Source organism: Haliaeetus leucocephalus, unplaced genomic scaffold (genome assembly GCF_000737465.1).
Source record: "Haliaeetus leucocephalus isolate CR32 unplaced genomic scaffold, Haliaeetus_leucocephalus-4.0 Scaffold162, whole genome shotgun sequence".
Lineage (NCBI taxonomy): Eukaryota > Metazoa > Chordata > Aves > Accipitriformes > Accipitridae > Haliaeetus > Haliaeetus leucocephalus.
The window spans coordinates 489,789-509,354 of NW_010972598.1; the positions used below are offsets into that span (position 1 = coordinate 489,789).

The 19,566-nt window shown below is 39.0% G+C and overlaps 1 protein-coding gene across 1 annotated transcript in view; it reads left to right on the top strand.

Moving 5' to 3' along the window:
- SMYD3 (SET and MYND domain containing 3) overlaps positions 1–19,566 on the top strand; it is a 385,869-nt gene that overhangs the window by 336,230 nt on the left and 30,073 nt on the right. Inside the window, exon 10 of the mRNA XM_010562938.1 lies at positions 367–541. Coding sequence (XP_010561240.1) covers positions 367–541 — 175 coding nt within the window. The remainder of the gene's footprint in view (positions 1–366; positions 542–19,566) is intronic.

Consider the following 19,566-nt stretch of genomic DNA (forward strand, 5'->3'; position numbering starts at 1 on the left):
TCCCCTTGGCTGTAAGACTTGGAGGAGTATCTCAAGTAAATAATAATGTTTCAGCAGCTAAATAAAAACTATTTGAATTGTAGTTTGTTATATATTAAACTATCCTTTCATTTTGTCATCTTTCTTTTACCCTTTATTCCTGAAATACTGCCGCCTTTAGAAATTGTTTTGCTAAATGTAAACAAAGCATAGTTACCTAAGCTACCACTTCTGAGTTCAAGTATGTTTTCAAGAATTGAAGCAGAGTCTGGAATGACGACAGCTTTTTTATCTTAATGCCCCGTAGCTCTTACTCCTTGCTAACAACATTTAGAACTTGTATTTTTGTTTGATTAAAAATATTTCTTTAACTAAGGCTAATAACAGAGTGGGAGCAGGTTCTGGCAAGATGCCAGGATCTCTTGAGCAGCAATATGGGTCATCTTCCAGACACAAATATCTATCAGCTGAAAATGCTTGACTGTGCCATGGATGCCTGTATTAACCTTGAATGCTGGGAAGAAGCTTTGTACTATGGCAGCAGGACTCTGGGACCATACAGGTAAGAGATATAACTGGTTCAACTGTTTCCAAAGATGGGGGGAGAGGGGGCTGTCTCATAAATAGCAAAGATTGTCTTTCATCTAGATGCTTCTTACTGTTTTTATTTCTTGCTGTACATCTTGCCTTGCTTTGCAGGTTAATGGATGAGGCAGAACTGCCTCTACAACCTCTGCTTCCACAGTCAGGCTGAGAGCAAATAAAATGATAATAGGAACTATAATAATAACTGATTATTAGCTCCTCACTGTTTCATATATTCAGATGCTGCCCTGTCCCTGATCAGAAGCTGACTTTCTGATTCAGACTCCATTGCCGTGAAGGTATCAGCGTTTCATACTGAGCTAGGTCAAGCTTGAGGGACAGGTAGCTGGCCGAAATAATGTATATTCTCTGTATACTCTATACATAGAGTTTACAGAAAGAATTAAAAAAATCTTGCAGAATGAAGTTTCAACTGGAAATGAAAAAGCCCCATGTCCTTATTTTGGGAAGGTGCCAAGGTGGTGAAGTACTTCTTGTTCTCTCCTGGTCAGTACTTGCTCTTATGCTATGTGGTGGGAGAGTTTCTGAGTCTGATGGCCTTTCATCGATAAGGAAGGATGCTCTAGGAGATCCTACTTCATGTGGTAGGTCTTGAAATTGATTGGAACCTGGAGCTGTAATGCAACTTCGGTCATCTGCTGGAGAAAGGGCAGGTGCTGTCTGCTTTGATCTGTGTTCTAAAAGCTCTAAGACTCAAATCTTTGGGTTCTGGATATTTGCATTGTTTGTAACTAAATGTAAACCTGTGCTGAATGTCCAGATATAATGTCATTCACGCATGAATGTTCATTCTTGGTAAGGTATTTTTTAGAGCATCCATTTCTTCTCTGTTAGTTCTTTTACACCATGTGATGTTCCAGTACACAGTGTGATGATGAGAAGTGTGAGGGGCATGCTAGTGCTGAACAATATGGGCTGCTGGGAATATGAACATGTCAGATTTTACGTGTCTTCCCTAATCAAACCAGGATGCCATCAACATTCAGCATTTTGCCTGAGGAGGTTTCATCTGGCAACCTGTTTCAGAACAAAACTCTGAGCTTTACTTGAGAAACAGCACAGCATTTCAGAGCTTTCACTGTAAAGTAATTAGTGAGAAATCTGCATAGGCTGTGGTACATCAGAGCTGTAGAGAAGCTCAGTGTTCATAATGACTATTACTTCTCATAGAGTCAGGCAGGAGTGCCTACAAATTCTCACATTTCTTCAGGGTGAAATTCATGTCATGCATGTCCCACTTAACCTTTCAAACAGGGCTTATGTAGTACTGCAGCAGTACATGCTTCCTGCCAGCCTTCTACTGCGTGGCACATTCCAGATGAACAAAGTAGTCTGCTTGTTTAAATGTTCCCTTATGAAATAATAATTTTAAAAAGCTCACTTTTTTTATAACCTGCTAACTCAGTTCTTCACAACAGAAAACTGAGAATTTTTCTACAGACCTTCCAAGAGCAGAGATTACAGTGAGACCAAGTGCAGTTTTACCAGATGATTTAATAAAGCTTTCTCTGTTTTGCTTACTGAAGTATACTGTAGTTTTCAAGCTGTTTAATGCAGGAGTCTGGAGATGAAGGAAAGTGTTCGACTGTGCATTCAATTAGTATTTCTTAAGGAATGCTATTTACATGAGATATTTGACCTTTTTTGCACCTTGAAGAACTTGTCCTTGTTCGCTCCTCATCCAAAAGCATTATTTAAGAGAGATTTTCAGTTGTTTTTTCTTTATACCTTCAAGTCACCACTACAAGCTTCGACACACCTGAAACAAAATCCTCAGTTTCTCATTACAACAAATTGTGCCCTAAGCAGCAGGAGAGCAAATCCTAGGAAATCTTTTGGGATGCATTGAATTTCTCCTGTTGAATCAATCTACTGCTTGGCTGCTCCTGCAGTTCCATTATAGCTACCTATTTTCCTTTCCTCACCTCTGGAAAAAAGTATTCATACAGCTCTCTACAGGGAATCACCTAAGAATTCGAGCAGTCCATATAAATAGGAAATCATTGTTACAACTTGAAAGGCTCTGGAGATTTGGTCAAAACCAATTTTAATTTCAGGTAAATGTGTTGATTGTGCGTTTTCCATTTCTTTAGCAGCAGGATTAATTTTCAGTGCTGTGTGACACATTGTATCGTAATGTATGTTTTCATTATGATGGTTGCTGACTTTTTCACAATCATCCACTTCATGTAACTGGCAGAGACAGATGGTTAAACTACATAAAACTGATTTGTCATACTGAATACCAACTTCTATGTTTTAGGCAGTGACGATAACCTGTGAGAAAGATTGTTTAGGACCTCTCAAATATTTTTAGAATTTCTAAAAGAAGGGGAGAGATGGCGGCTGTCAAGATGAAAAGCTGCCTTCTCCTTTTGTGCTGAACCATAATTGTCCATTATTTGTTAAAACCTACAACATGTACTTTCACTGAAGAGCCTAAGCCAAATGTATCGACACAGCTTTTCTTGTAAATGTCACAGTAATAGTCTGTCTGTCCAAGATCCTTAACAAAAGTTAAGGTATTTGCCTAAGTGAAAGCTGCCCCACATCATAGTCAGCACTCAGCAGATTGCAAAAATAAACTTCCTTTCAAAAAACCTTGTGACCCTTAACCACAGAAGAGTATCAGCAAGAGGCATTACATGGGTTTGTCACGTCTCGGCACATTCACACTCTGGGCTGACTGCTGCTTGTGAAGGATCAGATTCAGAGATACTGAGTAAGGCAGACTTCCCTTAGGTTACCTCTGAGGAAGGACCCCAGCATTTAGCCCTTAAATCGCAGAGAAGACACGTGTGTTCTGGGGACTGGGTTTGGGGGATTTTTTCCCTTGTCTCAAGTATTCAGTGCTTACGCTGCAGACAAAGAGTGGAAGTATGTGTCTGTTGTAAAACTCTGCTAGATGTCCTCAGCTATTGCAACAAGAGTCATAGGAGGAAAAGAAGTAGCTAAGTGACACCATGGGACTACTGGATTTAGGAAGCAGAAAGGACTGGGTAAAGCTGTGTCACCTGTCTGGGCTCCTGTGGCATCAGGTCTGGTGAGATTCTGATACAGAGTGGACATATATGTTTGTCTGTTTCTGTTCTGCGCTGCTAATGATCTTCTGCTGAACATAAAGCTAGTGTAGAAGTCCCACTGATTTTAAGATGGGCTGTTTTAATTAACAACCCTTCATTTCCAGTGCTGCAGCATTAGGAGTTACTGGAGGGCTCCAACATGAGCAGAAGGAATATCCTTCTTTTCATCCCATACAGAAGTGTTGTGCAGAAGTGCTGTTCCCCCCACAGCCTTGCACATCCTTCCCCCTCCATCCTCCCTCTGCTGAGTCAGCACTGATACAGGGCTTGTGCTGATGTGGCTGGTGTGCTTCTGGAGTGGGAGGGAGCTGGGTAGGTGCAAGCATCCCATATTTGTGTTAGACGTGCATCATCTGTCTGTTCTTCTCACTCTTCCTATTCCCTATCCCTTCCAGTGATGTTTTGCAGTATCCCATTATTTCACCTTTCCTCGGTGACTGAGGTCTGTCAGGCAACAAGGAAAACAATCCCAGTCAACACAATTTTAGATTGTTCTGCAAAGGGCTGGGCTTAAGAACAGTGGCTGGGATGTGCTTCTTGTTGAGTACTTTCTGAGAACATGGTTGAATTTTCATTGTGTGAATGAAATGTCAGCCAGGAATTTTTGATTTAGAATTCTAATTCAATAGATATGATGAACGGTAGTTTCTAAGTTTGTGAACTTCAATCAAAAGGCAGATTAAAAATTGATGGTTGCTATAGTATCTTTTTCATGAGTCATGATCTTGTAAAAAGGCCAAAAATAGCTGTAGAACCTAATATTCTTGGAAGACACTCTGAACCTATTTTCTCTTCTTCAAAAAGGCTCTCCAGTAAAGAGTCTGATTTTCTTTTGGTCTGATTTTTGCCCCTTTTCGAATGTATTTTACAAAAAAATCCTGCTCTTAGAAGTATATATTTTGTAATACACACATGCTATATGCAGTGACTGGAAATAAATTAAAATTTTTCATCTTTACCTATGATCAAATATATATGGTTCTTTACTGAGTTCAGCAGACTTCTGAGTGCTGGCTGGTTCTGAGGCACTTGACTTGAATTTAGGTTGACATTGAAAGTTAGAGTACCTAGAAAACTCAAAAAAGAAGTGAATTGCAGTGATAAATAGGACCACTGGGGGATGCTAGTGCTTAAGGGTTAAAGTCTGGATTCCGCGCCCGTCGGCACCCTGGTTGTGGGAGGTCCCCTGGGGACTTCTGCGTGGCTGGCAGATTTCTGAACCTACAGATAGTAGTAATTTAGTGACCAAAGTTCAGTGTCTTAATCATAAAACGTCAGTAGTAAACATAAATCTTACCTCTGGGATCACCTGAGAGGGAGAAAAAAAAATGAGGGTGGAGAAAGCAATTCAAAGAAAGAATGAAACAAAGAACAGAGAGAATAAAATCTACCTTGTTCACTTTTCTGGGGTTTTAGAAAATGGCCACGGGCATTTATTTCTAATATTTAAAGCAAAATATGTGGAAAGAAGAGGGAAAAAAACTTACCAAAGAACTGTAAAAGATTTAAAAAAATACAGCTCATGGAAAAATCTGCATAGCTGGGGTATCCTTTCCTTCCATTGTCTAAACAAAAAGCTGTGAATTAAGAATTGATTTTTGGTTCATGAATGGTTCCACTGATTTGTCGTCTAGAGATGGTAAGATAGTAGTCCCAAGTAAACATGAGAGGTTTGTGAAAGGTAGAACGAGGTACATTTGCTAAAAGGGTAGGTTTTGTCTGTGCAAATGTGCAAGGCTGGGAGCATCACAGCTCATTGGAACCTCAGGGAGCTGTTGCTATAAAACGAGTGAAGAGCACTGAGCAGCCTCGGTGCGCCTTCAACGTAAGGAAATCAACAGAGCGACGAGAGCTTCACAGTGACAAACTGCTAAAGCAGGTAGAAACAGTGGACAGCACCAAGATCACCTCTCCACTTTCTTCCCAGGTTATTGATAGCAGATCAATCTTCGCTGCTTGTGTTGAGTTATACAAAATTAGCTGACACTATTAGCATAAATCAGTGGAGGCCAGACCATCTTTACAAACCACTGCAGCTCGTGAAGCAGTTAGAAATCCTCATGAGAGACTGTTGATGTTATATTTGTAGTCTAACAAAAACCTTCTTCACTTGAACATGTGTCTCCTAGTGTAAGTCAGACCTTCTCATGCACTGTACTCTGTATGTTGTCATGTTATACAGCTTTTAAAAAATTAGGGTATATATGAACATTTGTGTCATTTGTATGATAATTGTCTTTGTTCCTACTTTATCCCCACTTTATCTCACATATCCTTTATGTGAGATAACACAGGCCTCAGTAAAATTTTTTGTTGCATATTTGTTATTTTAATCAGAAACTTAAAGATGGTTTGTGTTCTGGAGAAGTTTGGATATCTCTTGTGCAGATCTGAAAGGACAAAAATATACATCACAAAACCATGAAAACTGTAAACTCTAGCTGGTTCTTTTTTGTTGGCCCTCTGGGTAGGAAAACCCAGTATGAATTGGAGAGTGTATTGTCTCTAGTTAATTGTAGGTAATTCTTCCAAAAGACAGATGTTCGTAGCAACATTTGCACAATTTCTAGCTTCAATGTACCTATTTTATAGATAAACAGGGAGCATGCTTCTCCCTGGCCTGATATCTTTAGGAATTCCTTAAAGCACTTTAGCAACCCACTCCTATCTTCCATTCCTCCCTACCTCCTCCTCTCCAGACTCCTCCAATCCCAACAGCCTTTTCCAAAAAAGAAAAAGAAATGGTTTATGTCTGAAGTCTGGTGCCTAAGTTATCTGTGTCCTGATCAATCCATTTCCCACACAGGAAATGGATTTTCTGATTTGCTGCTTGCTTGCTATGTACATCTGCATAGCACCAGCACCTTTGATTATTTGGTTTCTTTTCCAGTTGTTTTTCTTGTATCCTTCCATTACACTCATGTGTTGTCCCCAAAAGTGATACTGAGCTGCGTAATCCTCAATGACTCCTGTAAGGTCACACTCCCATAAGTGCTCCACCATCTACCTTTCCTCATTTTCACATATTGTGTATAAGGGTAAAATCTCTTACTATTTTCAGAAATGCCAGCTGTTTTTCAGGCATAATTTTGATGTCTCTAGGTTGTCCAATATACTCTATCACACTTGAGTAGAAGTTCAACAACATCAGTGTTAATTTGCAATACCTCATTCAGTATATACCACATTTCTCTAGGTGGGCTGACTTTCTTAAATAGCTTCATTGCTGCAAGATTTTTCTGACAGTGTTCATCCAGTATCTCTATATTTGTATACTGGTGCTTACTAGCTTCAGTTTTAACTTCTAGTTTCAGTTTTAGTTTCTAGTTTCACCTTTCACTTATGCCAAGAGCTATTTGAATCTGAATTTTTCAGATAGTGATCTCCTAGTGATGTTAGTGAACTAAATTGCCAAGTTTCCCAGAGTTTCATTTTTCTCTGACACAGCTCCAATTGTTGATTTCTCCATCTCTCACATAGCATTTCAAAGGTGTTTTAAGACACTTCTTGAAAGAGCTGGTTTCTTTGTCAATGATAACTTCATCTGTACAGATTTTTTTTTTTTTTTTCACTGTAGGATCTCTTTCAGATTAAGATGTTAGACCATTAAGGGCTTCAGGCATTGTCTGGAATATGGATTTCAGTCCTAGTCTACCTGCCCATCAGAACTGAAAGATGCGGTTTGGGTTGGGTTTTTTTTCACTTAAGCAGTAATAGTTGGTATCTTTGTCTTGTAATCAGAGGATCCTTTTTTTTTTTTTTTTTTTTTTTTTTTTGTATGTGCATACTTGCAATTTACAAAGTAAGGACTTACGCGGCCCTTACCTGAGCTCTTTTCATTACTCTGCTTGCTATTACATACCAATTAAAGGACACACGTGAATAAGAGTATTAAACATGTACTAAGCAAGTACAAAGGTCTCATATACTAACCTAAAAATGCATGAGTAGATATTACAAAGACCTGTGTGCTGTGAGAAAAATGCAGCATAGTTATTCAGCTGCAACAATTTTGAGAACAATTTGGGGGAATTCACAGCGTCTGTGTGAATTTTGCTAAGAAGAAAAGTGGGGAGTTGATGGCATACAGATTCTAAACAAAGGTTTGGTTAGAACCTGAGCTAAAATGGGATTGGGAAGTGATATCAAGGGAACAATTAAAAGTTAAAAATAGATACGTACGAAACATATGTGGAGTTTTGGATTCCTTTGACCATAACTGAGCATTGCTTTGAGAAAGCTATTTTAGAGGCAGAAGTCATGGTGAAAAGGGAGGCAAAGGGGAGGAGAATCATTAAAAAAGATAAACTTACAATACTATTTCTGATGAAAGAGACAAAAAAAGAGAGGGCATGCAGAAAATAGCAGCAGAGAAGTTGTAAGGAACAGTGCCTTCTCTGGGATGAGAATTAGGAAGAGTGATTTTAGTCAGAAAATATCTATTTGTTTGAATAAATTGTCAATTTGAGTTGAGGAAGCAGAGAGTGGAGACTTGGCAGTACTTCTAAGGAGGAAATCAATTAAGAGTTCCTAGTGGTGGAGATGTGAACAGTGTTGAAAAAGGAAAATTGTGGTATTTAAGCAAGAAAACAATCTAAGCAACCTTGGAGATAAAGGCTGAAAAAGATGAAAAAACAATAATTTTTTCTATTGAAAGAGTGGAGAAATTACTGAAAAGTACAACAGTTGTGAGGGAGGGAAGAGGAAAGGAGCAGCAGATACGGAAAGAAAAGAAATTGAAGAACATAGAGTCTGTTTAAAGGGTGAATGAACGACATTGGCCAGGGAGAGTGAGTGATGGAAAGATGGTGCTTCAAAGAAAGGTGTGCAGAACCAGAAAATTGAAGGAAGTATTGTCAAACAAGAACTGTGCCAATGAATGACCAAATTCCTAGTAGATGATCCATCCAGCAGGGAAACCAGAGAATGAAGGTCAGAGAGGTTCTGCAGCAAAATAGGTGATGCTCAGTAAAGCTGAAATTTCCCAGACTGATGTTGACAGGAAAGGAAAAGAAAAAAACTGAACATGCAGGTGAGAGGAAAAGGTAAATTACTGCAGTGAGCAATTCCTAGAAACCACACAGTTACTGGTGTGATGGTGGACTACGAGCTCACCAGCTCTTGAATTTACCAGTTATTGAGTAAAAGGGCTAAAATGTAATGGAAGATTTTATTAGGAATGCATTACTCAGATGTCCCTGAAAACCAGAAATATCCTTATTTTCAGGTCCTGTGTTTACTAAGCTTGTGCCAGGTTCATGCATGCTCCTGTCCACCATATCAAATCTCTGTGAGCTATATTTCCCTTGACCTGGTCAAGGTGTGTTAGTCAGTTTTCCTTAACCCCGTAAAACCAGAAAATCCAGTCCTTCTTTGCAGGAAACATTTGGAGTATCAGAACTAGTTCTAAATTATCTAAACCTGGTATAAGAAACAACACAGCCACATTATGATACCACTCTGCCTCATATAATTAACAGTAGAATTGTGCCATACTCAAGGAAATGCTGAGAATATTGGTTGCTATACAAACACTAGTTGCACTACCTCATAAATACAAGAGTTCCTGGCCTTCAGAAATTTAGTCAATGGCTAAACTTCTCCTTATTTCTCTGTACAACATCTAAATGCTGGATTATGCAATTTAGAGTGAAAGGGTTGACGGTGTGATGTGACCTTACATTCATCTGCAAAACCCTCCTCTCTGTATTCTCGTCTGCCACCAAAGGTTGTTCTTCCTTCCTTTCCACTCTGTTTTTCTGCTAGAAAATCTATCTATGTGCTTTAGGCCAGAACCCCAAACACTGTCAGCTGGTACCTAACCCTGAGATGTCTGCTGAGCCCCGGGTAATCCAATTCCATGGTTAAGCAGGTGATTCACTGCTTATCCTCTCCTACCCCCTTACCTCTCCCAGATGTCCTTCTCTTCCCTTGAGTACACTGGAACCTCTTTTCTCAGGTTCAGTTTGTTTCATCAGCAGGCAGTACACAGTAGCCTGAATCACCTTTAGTAATGTGACTTTGAAGATGAAAGTAAGAAAGAAGAAACAAAAAGCAAATGACTGTGGATAGAGAGCTGAACAAAGACGGTAACTGATTACAAATGTTGGAAAGCTAACAAAAGACAGGCTGTAGCACTGCTAAGGAAAAAGGCTTTGAGAAGCGGGAAGTAGGCTGCCCAAAGGGCCGTGAAAGCTGACAAAAGTGAGAGCAAGATAAATATATCAGAGAGAAAAAAAAATCACCTTCAGAATATGATGCAAGTCTACTAATGAATAATAAAAAAATAGGTATTTTGTAAATAAAATAATCTTGGAGGAAAACTGAGGAATGCAATGGACACATGACCAGTAAGGGGAGAAAGGGAAGAGTATAGGCAACCAACGAACAATTACAAAAAGCCCAGAAATATCAAAATTAGGGAGGAAAAGCCTTTCTTTTAACTTCTCCCCATCACCATAAAAGATAAAAAAGAGAGAAGGCAAAGAAAATGGATACTGCCACAGTTGCAAACACTTTCCTAAGAGGAAAATCAGCTTTCTCTTAGCCATGCAGTGCGCTCTTGGAAGATACGGTTGATGAGCTGCCAGAAAGAAGATAAAGTTCTGGAATCAAAGTGTGTTCATTACAGCCACATCATGAATACATTTCCATATTAATTCAGGTATGTTGAATGATGCACACGAAGGATTTAATGTACTTTTAAGGCTGGCCAGCATTTCGGAAGTCTTCTGAAAACTGGCAAAAGTGACAGCCAATAAGTAGAAGCATCCTAAACCAGGTCTTTCTACTCGATCCATTGTTGATGAGATAGAAAAGAGAAAGAAAAAAGAAAATCTTTTCATGCAATACTGTGCTTGGCAGACTTTGAAAAATGGAATTAGATCCTACATTGCTACAAAACAAAAGCCTCAGTATATACAGTCATAAAAAGGAAAAACATTTAGGAGATTGATTTTCTTGTCATAGGGGGAATTTGCAAGATTTACCACAGCATTTTGTGGAGAACTTCGCTTTAGACAGTGGCACAAAATACATGTTTTAAAAACATTTATGTAAATACAACTGGAGATCTTGCTTTAGGAAGAATGGGAAATTGCGGCATGTTGTATTGTTTGAGGTGTTGTGAAATACATTGTGTCCTATGAAACATAGTGTAACTTCTCAAATCTTAAAAAAATTGCACAAAGTAACTTATGACCATGGGAATGTCCTACTAGTTAGTTGCTTGCTCTCATGACAAGAGCTAGAGATAGTTATCTTAGATATTTGCCTCAGTACTGCACTAGCATAAGGCCTTTTTTCAAGGGATTTCAAAATATGTAACCAAGTTGGGTAATATTACCTCTACCAAGTCAACATCTCAGAATTTTGAGATGAAAAGCAGGTTTACATGCTTGCAGTAAGATAACATCCTGAATGCATACTCAAGCTTTATCTGTTGCTACCTGTCTGGATTCAGTTCATCTGTGTATTGTCTTGCTGATATGTTTGCAATACAGGTGAGCTCTACCGATGCTGGATATTTATCAAGAGATGCTATCAAATTGTGTAGGGTTGCTTGTGCCAAGAGAGAAAGAAGGGAGGGGTCTTTTTCATGTAACAGAGCATCAACATTAAGCTGTGACACAGATAAAAGTATATTGACTTTCACTAAAATTATTAGTTTTATTAAGTACCCCCTGCCTTCCTCTGAGAGCAGCATCATCCCAGGGAAGTACTCCTGTCTTCTGATACTTTGAGGAGAACAAGTACAGTGGTTATACACCTCTGATGTGTTAAGCTATGTCCATCAATGAATAACCAACTCCAGATATTGCAGTGGGACATGACTTTTCCTTTCCCATTTGCAGTGGAGAGGACTGTCACTGTGCCTGATCTTCGCATTTGAAAAACACCAGAGATAGAGCATTTACTGCATCCAGTGACACTAATAAAAACCCACAGCAAATTATTATACTCAGACCCTGCTAAGTTAAGCAAGGGGAGAGTGACAACAAATTTGCTGATGCATGAAAAGGATACAGCTCCACAGAAATCAGTGGATTCTGGTTTCACTGAGGTCTCAACAATGTACAATTCAGTGGCAAAAGAGCTTCACTGTTGGTGATAATGGTGTGGTGTATATAACTGGGGGGTCAGTCTGCTTAGGGAATCAAGCACTAAGTTTTCTTGTATAAAATCTATTTCAAAGGTCAGAACTGGACAAATATTTACCAGGTTGAATGTGGAAGACAATTCACTTACAATTTCTCTGATATTCACCCTAAACCGCTATCCCTTCCTTTTTGTGCCCTGTATTTAGAGATAAGACAAGGTGAGGTTCTTGGTTGCTCTGAACTAATTGAACTTGTTTTACATCAGGAAAGGATGTAAAGGATTCTCCATGAAACTACCTTTCTCCCAGGCACAAATGCAGGTATTGATGATGTATATTCACGTTTTTGCATATACTCATACACGTTTCCCTTCTTCTTACTGCTTCCTAGCTAGGTAAATTCACAATTACATGAATTGCTGATGTCTTTAGCAAGTTAGGTTGTATTTTCTTCAGTTTTGTTGCTATTGTTTTTTACATCTGCCTATTATTCCCTCTCTTTGCAGTCATTTTATCAAGATGTCTTTGTAATGGCTTCAAGCAAATATATGCATGCTTAAGCCATACAAGTTGCATTCCAGTAAACAGCACAATCCTTTGGCCATTTCTGCACACTCCTCAGGTGGCTCATCCCTAGCCCCCACAGCTACCCTTTGGCAAATTTCTGCTTGCTTTTGTTTAACTGAGGTTGACAAAAGTGATTTGATTTCCAGGGTCTTTGGCAATACTAGTGACAGCAATGGCTTATATAGAGATACCTTAGCCTGTTCCTGAAACAAAGTTAGCGTGTTGTATTCAATGCAATAACACTACCCCAACTTGTGATTAACTGCTTAGCGAGTTCCATTTCCTTATAAGAACATGTTTAAGAACCCAAGAATGTATGCCACAAGTGAACTAAGCATTAATCTGTCAGCAGCTTAAGTGTGTTTGGGATAGTGCAATGGAAATATGTGGTATAGTGACACAGTGTTTGTTCTCTGGGAAGCACTTAAGAGCAGATGGAACCTGTAAAATAGGCTGATTCATGAAAGTGTGCAGCTTCTATCAAATTTGTTGGATGCTTCCTTGTTTTAACCTAAATAAACACAGGCCACATATACTTGAATTTTCATTAAGGTGCCAGTAGCTGCAGGTGGGAACCCAACATTAATAGCTGCACAGAAATCCATCAGGAAGGGGCTTTTACTTAAAAGGCATGTTTCTCTCCTAAAAATAATGAGATGGGTAAAAAGTACAGTATCGTTGTGGATATATCCTAAAGGAACTGAAAAAAAGATTAACGATTCTGCAACAACATAAAGAATAAGATGCTGCTTTCTCATTACAATTCAATAGAAAATTAAGTCCATAGCAGACATGTCTTAAAATACTAGTATAAATCAATAGCATCTATAAAAATGAGGTAGGGTTGTATGGAAATGACATACAAATCTTTAACATTTAATAGAAGAATGTTAAGCATCCTGCAGATCTGTTGAAGCATACTGTAAAATTCTGCAGACAATGGATATAGGTGCAAGTTGAATCCCCTTAGGGTATGTATGTAAGGGAGACATTGCACTTGTATCCTTAATGGTGACTTTCTGAGGTCCACCACTTGCTAATCTGAAGAAATAATAAACCCCATATCAAGATCTGGAAGACCCTTATGTCTGTGCAAAGCTTCACCACAGTCACTACTTTATGGATTTTGAGCTGTGTGCTGTTGTGGCAGTGACAATTTAGTTTTTGTGTTCCAAAATTTGCACCAAGTTGAACCTTGGGATGGAATTTGCAGACAGCCTATTGTTTTATGCTGAACTAAATCAACTTAATAACTAAATCAAAAGAAAGGCTAGACTTTCAGAAGCTTGGGCTTTTTTCATTTTTGAAAGCAATCAAATCGATGTGTCTCCCAAAATAAAAAAGAGGATGTGGATTTCTAACATCTTGCTTTCTGTATAGTGCAGAATTTCTGTACCTGTAACAGAGATCTTGTTTCAGCTGATTGTGAGAAATTTGCCTGGGGTGAAAGAGTAAGAAATAATATTAAAAATGTGTCTCTGGAAATGCAATTCTACTCTTGTGAATTATGTGTGCTGCAGTCTCCAGTTAACTTTAAAACTACTTTTTATATGTTATTCAAGGTATAGCATGTAATATTCTATTGAGCTAGTTTGCATGTGCTGTTGGTAGGAGGACACATCCTTAGCGTGCTTTTGAAAGGCTCAGTAAAGGTCATACCTAAGTGAATCTTGACTATGCGAAGTATGGCAAAACCTGTATAGCTGCAAAAAAAACCCCAGACCAAAACCCTCTGTTTTTCCCAACAGTAGTGTATCATGCATATTCTTTCTGCCCAGAGCACAGGAGAGCAGAATGACAAGGGTCAGGGACATGCTGAAAGAATGCCATGCATTGTCCCAGTAAGTGCTTAGTCCTGCAGCAACTGCTAAGAAATTAAAGACATTTCAGTGTCATTGATGCTTCTATAGTTGTGTTGTCTGTGCCTTTGCTTGTTAGGGCTACCAAACAGCTTGCATAAAGACAGAGATTTCAAGTGTATGAAGTTCCTACAAGTTTGTAGAAAATAAGAGGCCACATACAGAGTGCCTATAAAGAGAGAAGCTTAAGCTTATGTTCAAATATGTTAACAGACACCAAAATGTCCACATAGCGAAAAGCAGTTTTTAATGTCTCAGTGGTGGGGAGAAAGCTTCACACCTATCTTACTATGGTAGCATAAAACAGCCATGAGCCACAAGGAGTTTGGTAAATTTTGGTGCTCCCACAACTAGTTGAACTCTGTCATTCCACTGCTCACCTCAGTGGCACAGCTATGGGCAGAAGATAAGCCCTTTCTTACCCCCATTGGGGAAAAGGAGAAGGTATAGAGAAGGTGAAAGAAAGCAACCAATATATTTGTTTATTCTGAGGCCCATATTTCTCTTAGATATTATGTCGTCAGAGCTCAACATCTGCATTTTACATAGTACTCCATGATATTACAGCTCAATGAATGCTTTAGATTAACAGAATTTGCACAGTATCAGTGGAAGTGTTTGCTTTCCTGCCTGCTTTTTGTGCTACAGAATTGTTGATTTGGTTTCTTTTAATTATTTTGTTTTATTTTTAATGTATGGAGCAAAAAAATTACCATGGTAAAAATGGGGCAAAAATTTTAAAAACAAGGAAAATCTTGAATCCTGTCTGCAAGTTCAATCTTACTTGAAAATTATGTGGAAAAAACAGTCATTGCATACACAGCAGTTCTTACTACACTGCCTGGATGAAGTTGAGAGGGTTTGTCAAGTCTGCATTCTTTTCTATATCTAAGTAAACACAATCTTTGGTTAATGTGTTTGGAGAAAATTCAAAGCCATCAGGTGGAATACTTGGCACTATTGTAGTTATTGGCAAAATTCTCTTGGCTTCATTAGGGCTAGAGTTTCATCTGTTGTGCTGGTTGTAGATCAGTCAGCTGTAGATGGCTTGTGGATGAGTCATATGGAAGTGTCCCCAGTATCTTCAGAGCTGTCAAGTCTCACACACTGGGTAGGAAACTCGCTCTTCTGACCTCTCCCTCCTACTCCCCACCCCCGGTGCAGTGGCTGTTGCTCATCTCCATCTCTGTCACATCTGACAATGAGGATCCCTGGGAAAAGTCAGCTGGAGTAATTTATTGCTAGGTGATTCATTATCCAGGAGCAATGCAGCGACAGGTCCTCCTCTCTCACGTGCCTGGAAGTACAGACAGTCACACGCTCATACACTCGTCATCCAATGCGTGAATCTGTGTGTGTGGATCCTGTAGCATGTTTCTCTTCCTTGGTTCTTTATGGGTAAGGACACTTTCATAAATTCAAGACCTGATTCTCTTTCACACACATAATTTTTAAATTAGCAAACTTCTCTGGAAGTAAGACAGCTGTACTTATGACTTTTGTTCACTCTAGGAGTTTTTGTTACGATATATTGACAGATGTTTCTCATTCTCCCTGAGCTCAATGAAGCATTGTCTGGTCTTTAATTTTTAAATTTTTTTTTTTAGTCATCGCTCTTTAACTTAACATCAGTGAAGAAAAATACTGAGTGAGAGTTCAGAGAAATAAAAAGGAAACTTATAATTAATAATTTTGAAACTGTCCGACTACATTACTTTCCTCTTCTTGAAGAGCACTCTGTGCAGTGTAGAAGTTTGTCATAAATTATGGTCTTTTTTTGAATGGCACTCCTTAATAAGCTGATATTTATGTACTTAACATTTCTCAGAAACTTTTTTTACATGGAGATTTTGTGTGGCCAAAAACGTCATAAGACTGTGTATCCAATTTTGTGAAGATTGATACTTGCATGACTGTTGCCCTCTTCTTTACTCTTTCACAGCTTTTGGGTTTCAGTGACTCATACCAGTGACCAGAGTCAAGTGATATTTATGTAAGATATACCCAGCCCTCTGTGTCTAATAAGAAGACTACATTATTTCAGAAAAAAATATTATTAAATAGACATACTTTATAGAAAGTTGAGTGGTTTATCCTCCTCCTGAAAACAGCTTGCTAACAACAGTCACATAGATCTGTTTTTCTTCTTTACATTGAAATGTTTGCCTTTTGTAAGTCACAGGTTTCCCTGAAGTGCTATCCATAAATGTACAAGCATACGGAAAAGTTGGCTGCAGACATGTGCAATGAGCATATTGGAAACTTGCAGTCTGTGGACTCCTCAAATCACAGGATTTCAGAGCCTAGCTCAGTATGTTCCTTGTAGCCTTTCACTGCTTGTTAACACAGAAGTCCTTCATGATAACTGTGAGCAACACCAGGACAAATTCTGGCTGTAAGAAGCTCTGGGCAGTGGCATGTCAGCAATAAAGGAAAAATACCACCATGCCAACACTCAACAAGTGAGTTGTTCACTGGTCTTCAGAACTAAGGGAGCTACTTTTCCATTAGATTTTTGTCTCTGACTGAGTTTTATGCTGACTGACTGAATGATAGCTATGCTGTGGTGTTCGTGCACTACTTATTACACATCAGAGAATTCACTAGAGGGAAGCATAAAGGGTTTTGTAGTGCACAAACATGAGTTTCCCATGAGTGCAGAATTTATAATATCTTTCCTGCATGCATTCTGTCATATCTATCTCAAGGCAAGCTCACACTGTGTTCTTTACCTTGGGGAACATAGTATTGGTATCTTTATCTTCTGTTATCTTGGTTTTTAGAGTACTAAAACATCTCTGAAATTTCTACTTCACTGCCAAATTTAGCTAAAATTGGCCAATAGATTCAGAATTTACTAGAGAAGAACTGGCAGACAGATGATGGCTCCGTAAATTGTGTTATCAGGCTAAAAAAGGGATTCTTCTCCTGAGCTGTCACAGAAGAAGATAAAGCCAGCAGGTCAGGGAAGGACAGGCTAACAATAAGATAGAGCATGACCAGGACATCAGCCCTTTCCAGGCTTAGACAGTCTGACTACTCGTGGGCATGGTGAGATGTTACCAGTTCCCACTTAATCTAGACATTATCCAGGAACTGTGACAAGGAGGAGTTTTAATGAGGGATTTGCTGAAAGCTAATAAAGTAGTTTTATGGATGCTTATAGAAAGCTTCCTCCAGCTGTGAAGGGCAGCTTGAGAGAAAGTATAGCAGGGAAAAAATTGAAAGCTTAAACTTTGGGAAGGATGCTTCCCCTATTAGTGTAATTAAGCAATGACAATTGAACATCTCAGTTTGTTAGGTACCCTAGCACTGATTAGATAGTTTTAGCTAATCAGTTTACTGATTGCAGTGGAGCATAAACTTATTTTTGCAAAGACAGTTTTGGCAGCTGCCAAATCTCCAGGAGTTACTCTCTTTCCCACCTGGCATTGGACTCTCATTTCCCTGTCTCACATAACACCAAACACTATCTATTTCCCCACATTCCTACCCATCTCAGGACACCTTCCCACCCCTGCCCACTCAGCTACAGGCACGTATTCTCTTTTCCAAATGCCAGCCTTTTTGTCTTAGAAGACAAGATACAAATGACAAGCAGAAGCACAGGATTTTCCTTCCTGCCTCTGAGTTTACCCACAAATACTATATCCACTCCCACTAAACTGATGGTGCCTCTGCTGCAGACAATATTCTCCTTTGGATGCTTTCCCAACGTTTAAAATTTAGATATTTGATTCAAGGGGAGACCCTTGCGTAACCCAAAGCAGTCCTCAAGGGACCACATCCTGGCAATTGCTACATTAGGATATATCACCATCTTGCATTTTGTAGTTCCCGGTAACGATTTTTCAGCAGTTGAACGTGTGCTAATCCCACACATGACTCAACTCAGCCAGAGGTTACAGGCCTCCATCGCTGCTATTAGAACTGGGCCTGAACAGAGAAAATTATGACTAGAGCTGAGAAAGCAATGCATAACAACTAATTTGTTTCCCAAAATTCATTTCTCCTTTGCCTTCAGAACAGACATGAAGCATATTTGCAGTTTTCTCAGATTTATTTTTAGTGGAGTTCTTTAATTGAATGTATTTTAGAATATTTTACTTTTGACTGTATTGTGAACCTTTAAAACCCAAAGCTCAGTTTTTATCCCTCAGGTAAAAATGCTTGCTTCCATACTAGCTGAGCATTAAGGCACTTCCAGCCAAGTGCTGGTGTTAAAAAATGGAGGTAATTCTTCTGCAAGTTTCTGCATAAACACAAAGCCATCTTGGAATCCTTACTAATGGCTTTAATTATGGGAACCAAGCTTTGACTTTACAAATTCACACATATGACTGGAATATGCATGCTATGAATATTTATTTCACTAGAATTCAAGTTGTCATTGACTGTGAAACAAAATCAGGGACCTGATAAATTCAGTTAAAATGCAGGCAAGTATGTTCCACTTCATAGCAAAGAACAGAATATTTTGTGCTGCTTCTAGCACACTTCTGAAATGTAGAGAAAAAAGAAGCAGTCTGCATTTCCAGATGCTGTTTAGATGGTCAAATACTTTAAATGTTTGCAGTTTTTTTTTTCAATAACAAATGAATGCTACCTGTAGATTTTTTTTTTAATTTTTTTTTATCCATATGGTTTAGCTTACTGTATGGTCTAGTTTACAGATCTAGTTTACCTCTCTTCTGTGTTCCCAGCCCTGGTACTTCACACTTTCTGAGTGGTTCCTGACTTCCCTGAGCTACCTAAAATACTCCATCTAAGCAATTCATTCTGAAACAAAGACAAGAAGATAGTAATGTGATTTGCTTGTGCTGGATGCAGCGGTACCACTAGCAACAGTGATGAAAGTCAAAATCCAGCTGTTCAAAATTTCTTAGTTAACCTGTGGGTGAGGTCAGGGCAGTAAACAAGCCTCCTCTTGAGGCTGCAAAACCTGGTATTAGGCCCAAGAGAGTTGTGTTGATTCACCGGTTGCACCCAATACCACGCAAGATTGCTGACTCAGGTATATTTTGTTAGCTTGTCTGCCTAAGAGCAAACTGGCAACATGCAAGGTTATTCATAACCCTGTGGAGGAGAGTTGACGATGGCCACTGTCTGCTCAGTAAAGAAGGCAGGGGGATGTAGAAAATGTTCCAGGAAGGAGCATGATGCATTTTCATTCTGGGGTTTAAAGGTCTGTGGACATTTGGTGTTAGAGGCAGTATGGATCTTCTAGGATGCCTCAATTCAGGTTCTTCTTTTTCTCCTTGTCTCAGTAGCTCATCTCAGGGAGGTGTTTTGGTTAGATTCCTTCCTCTCCAAAATTCTTCTTACACTCCTTACTGCTTCTTTGACTCCGACCTGTTTATTTTCATTTCTTTGA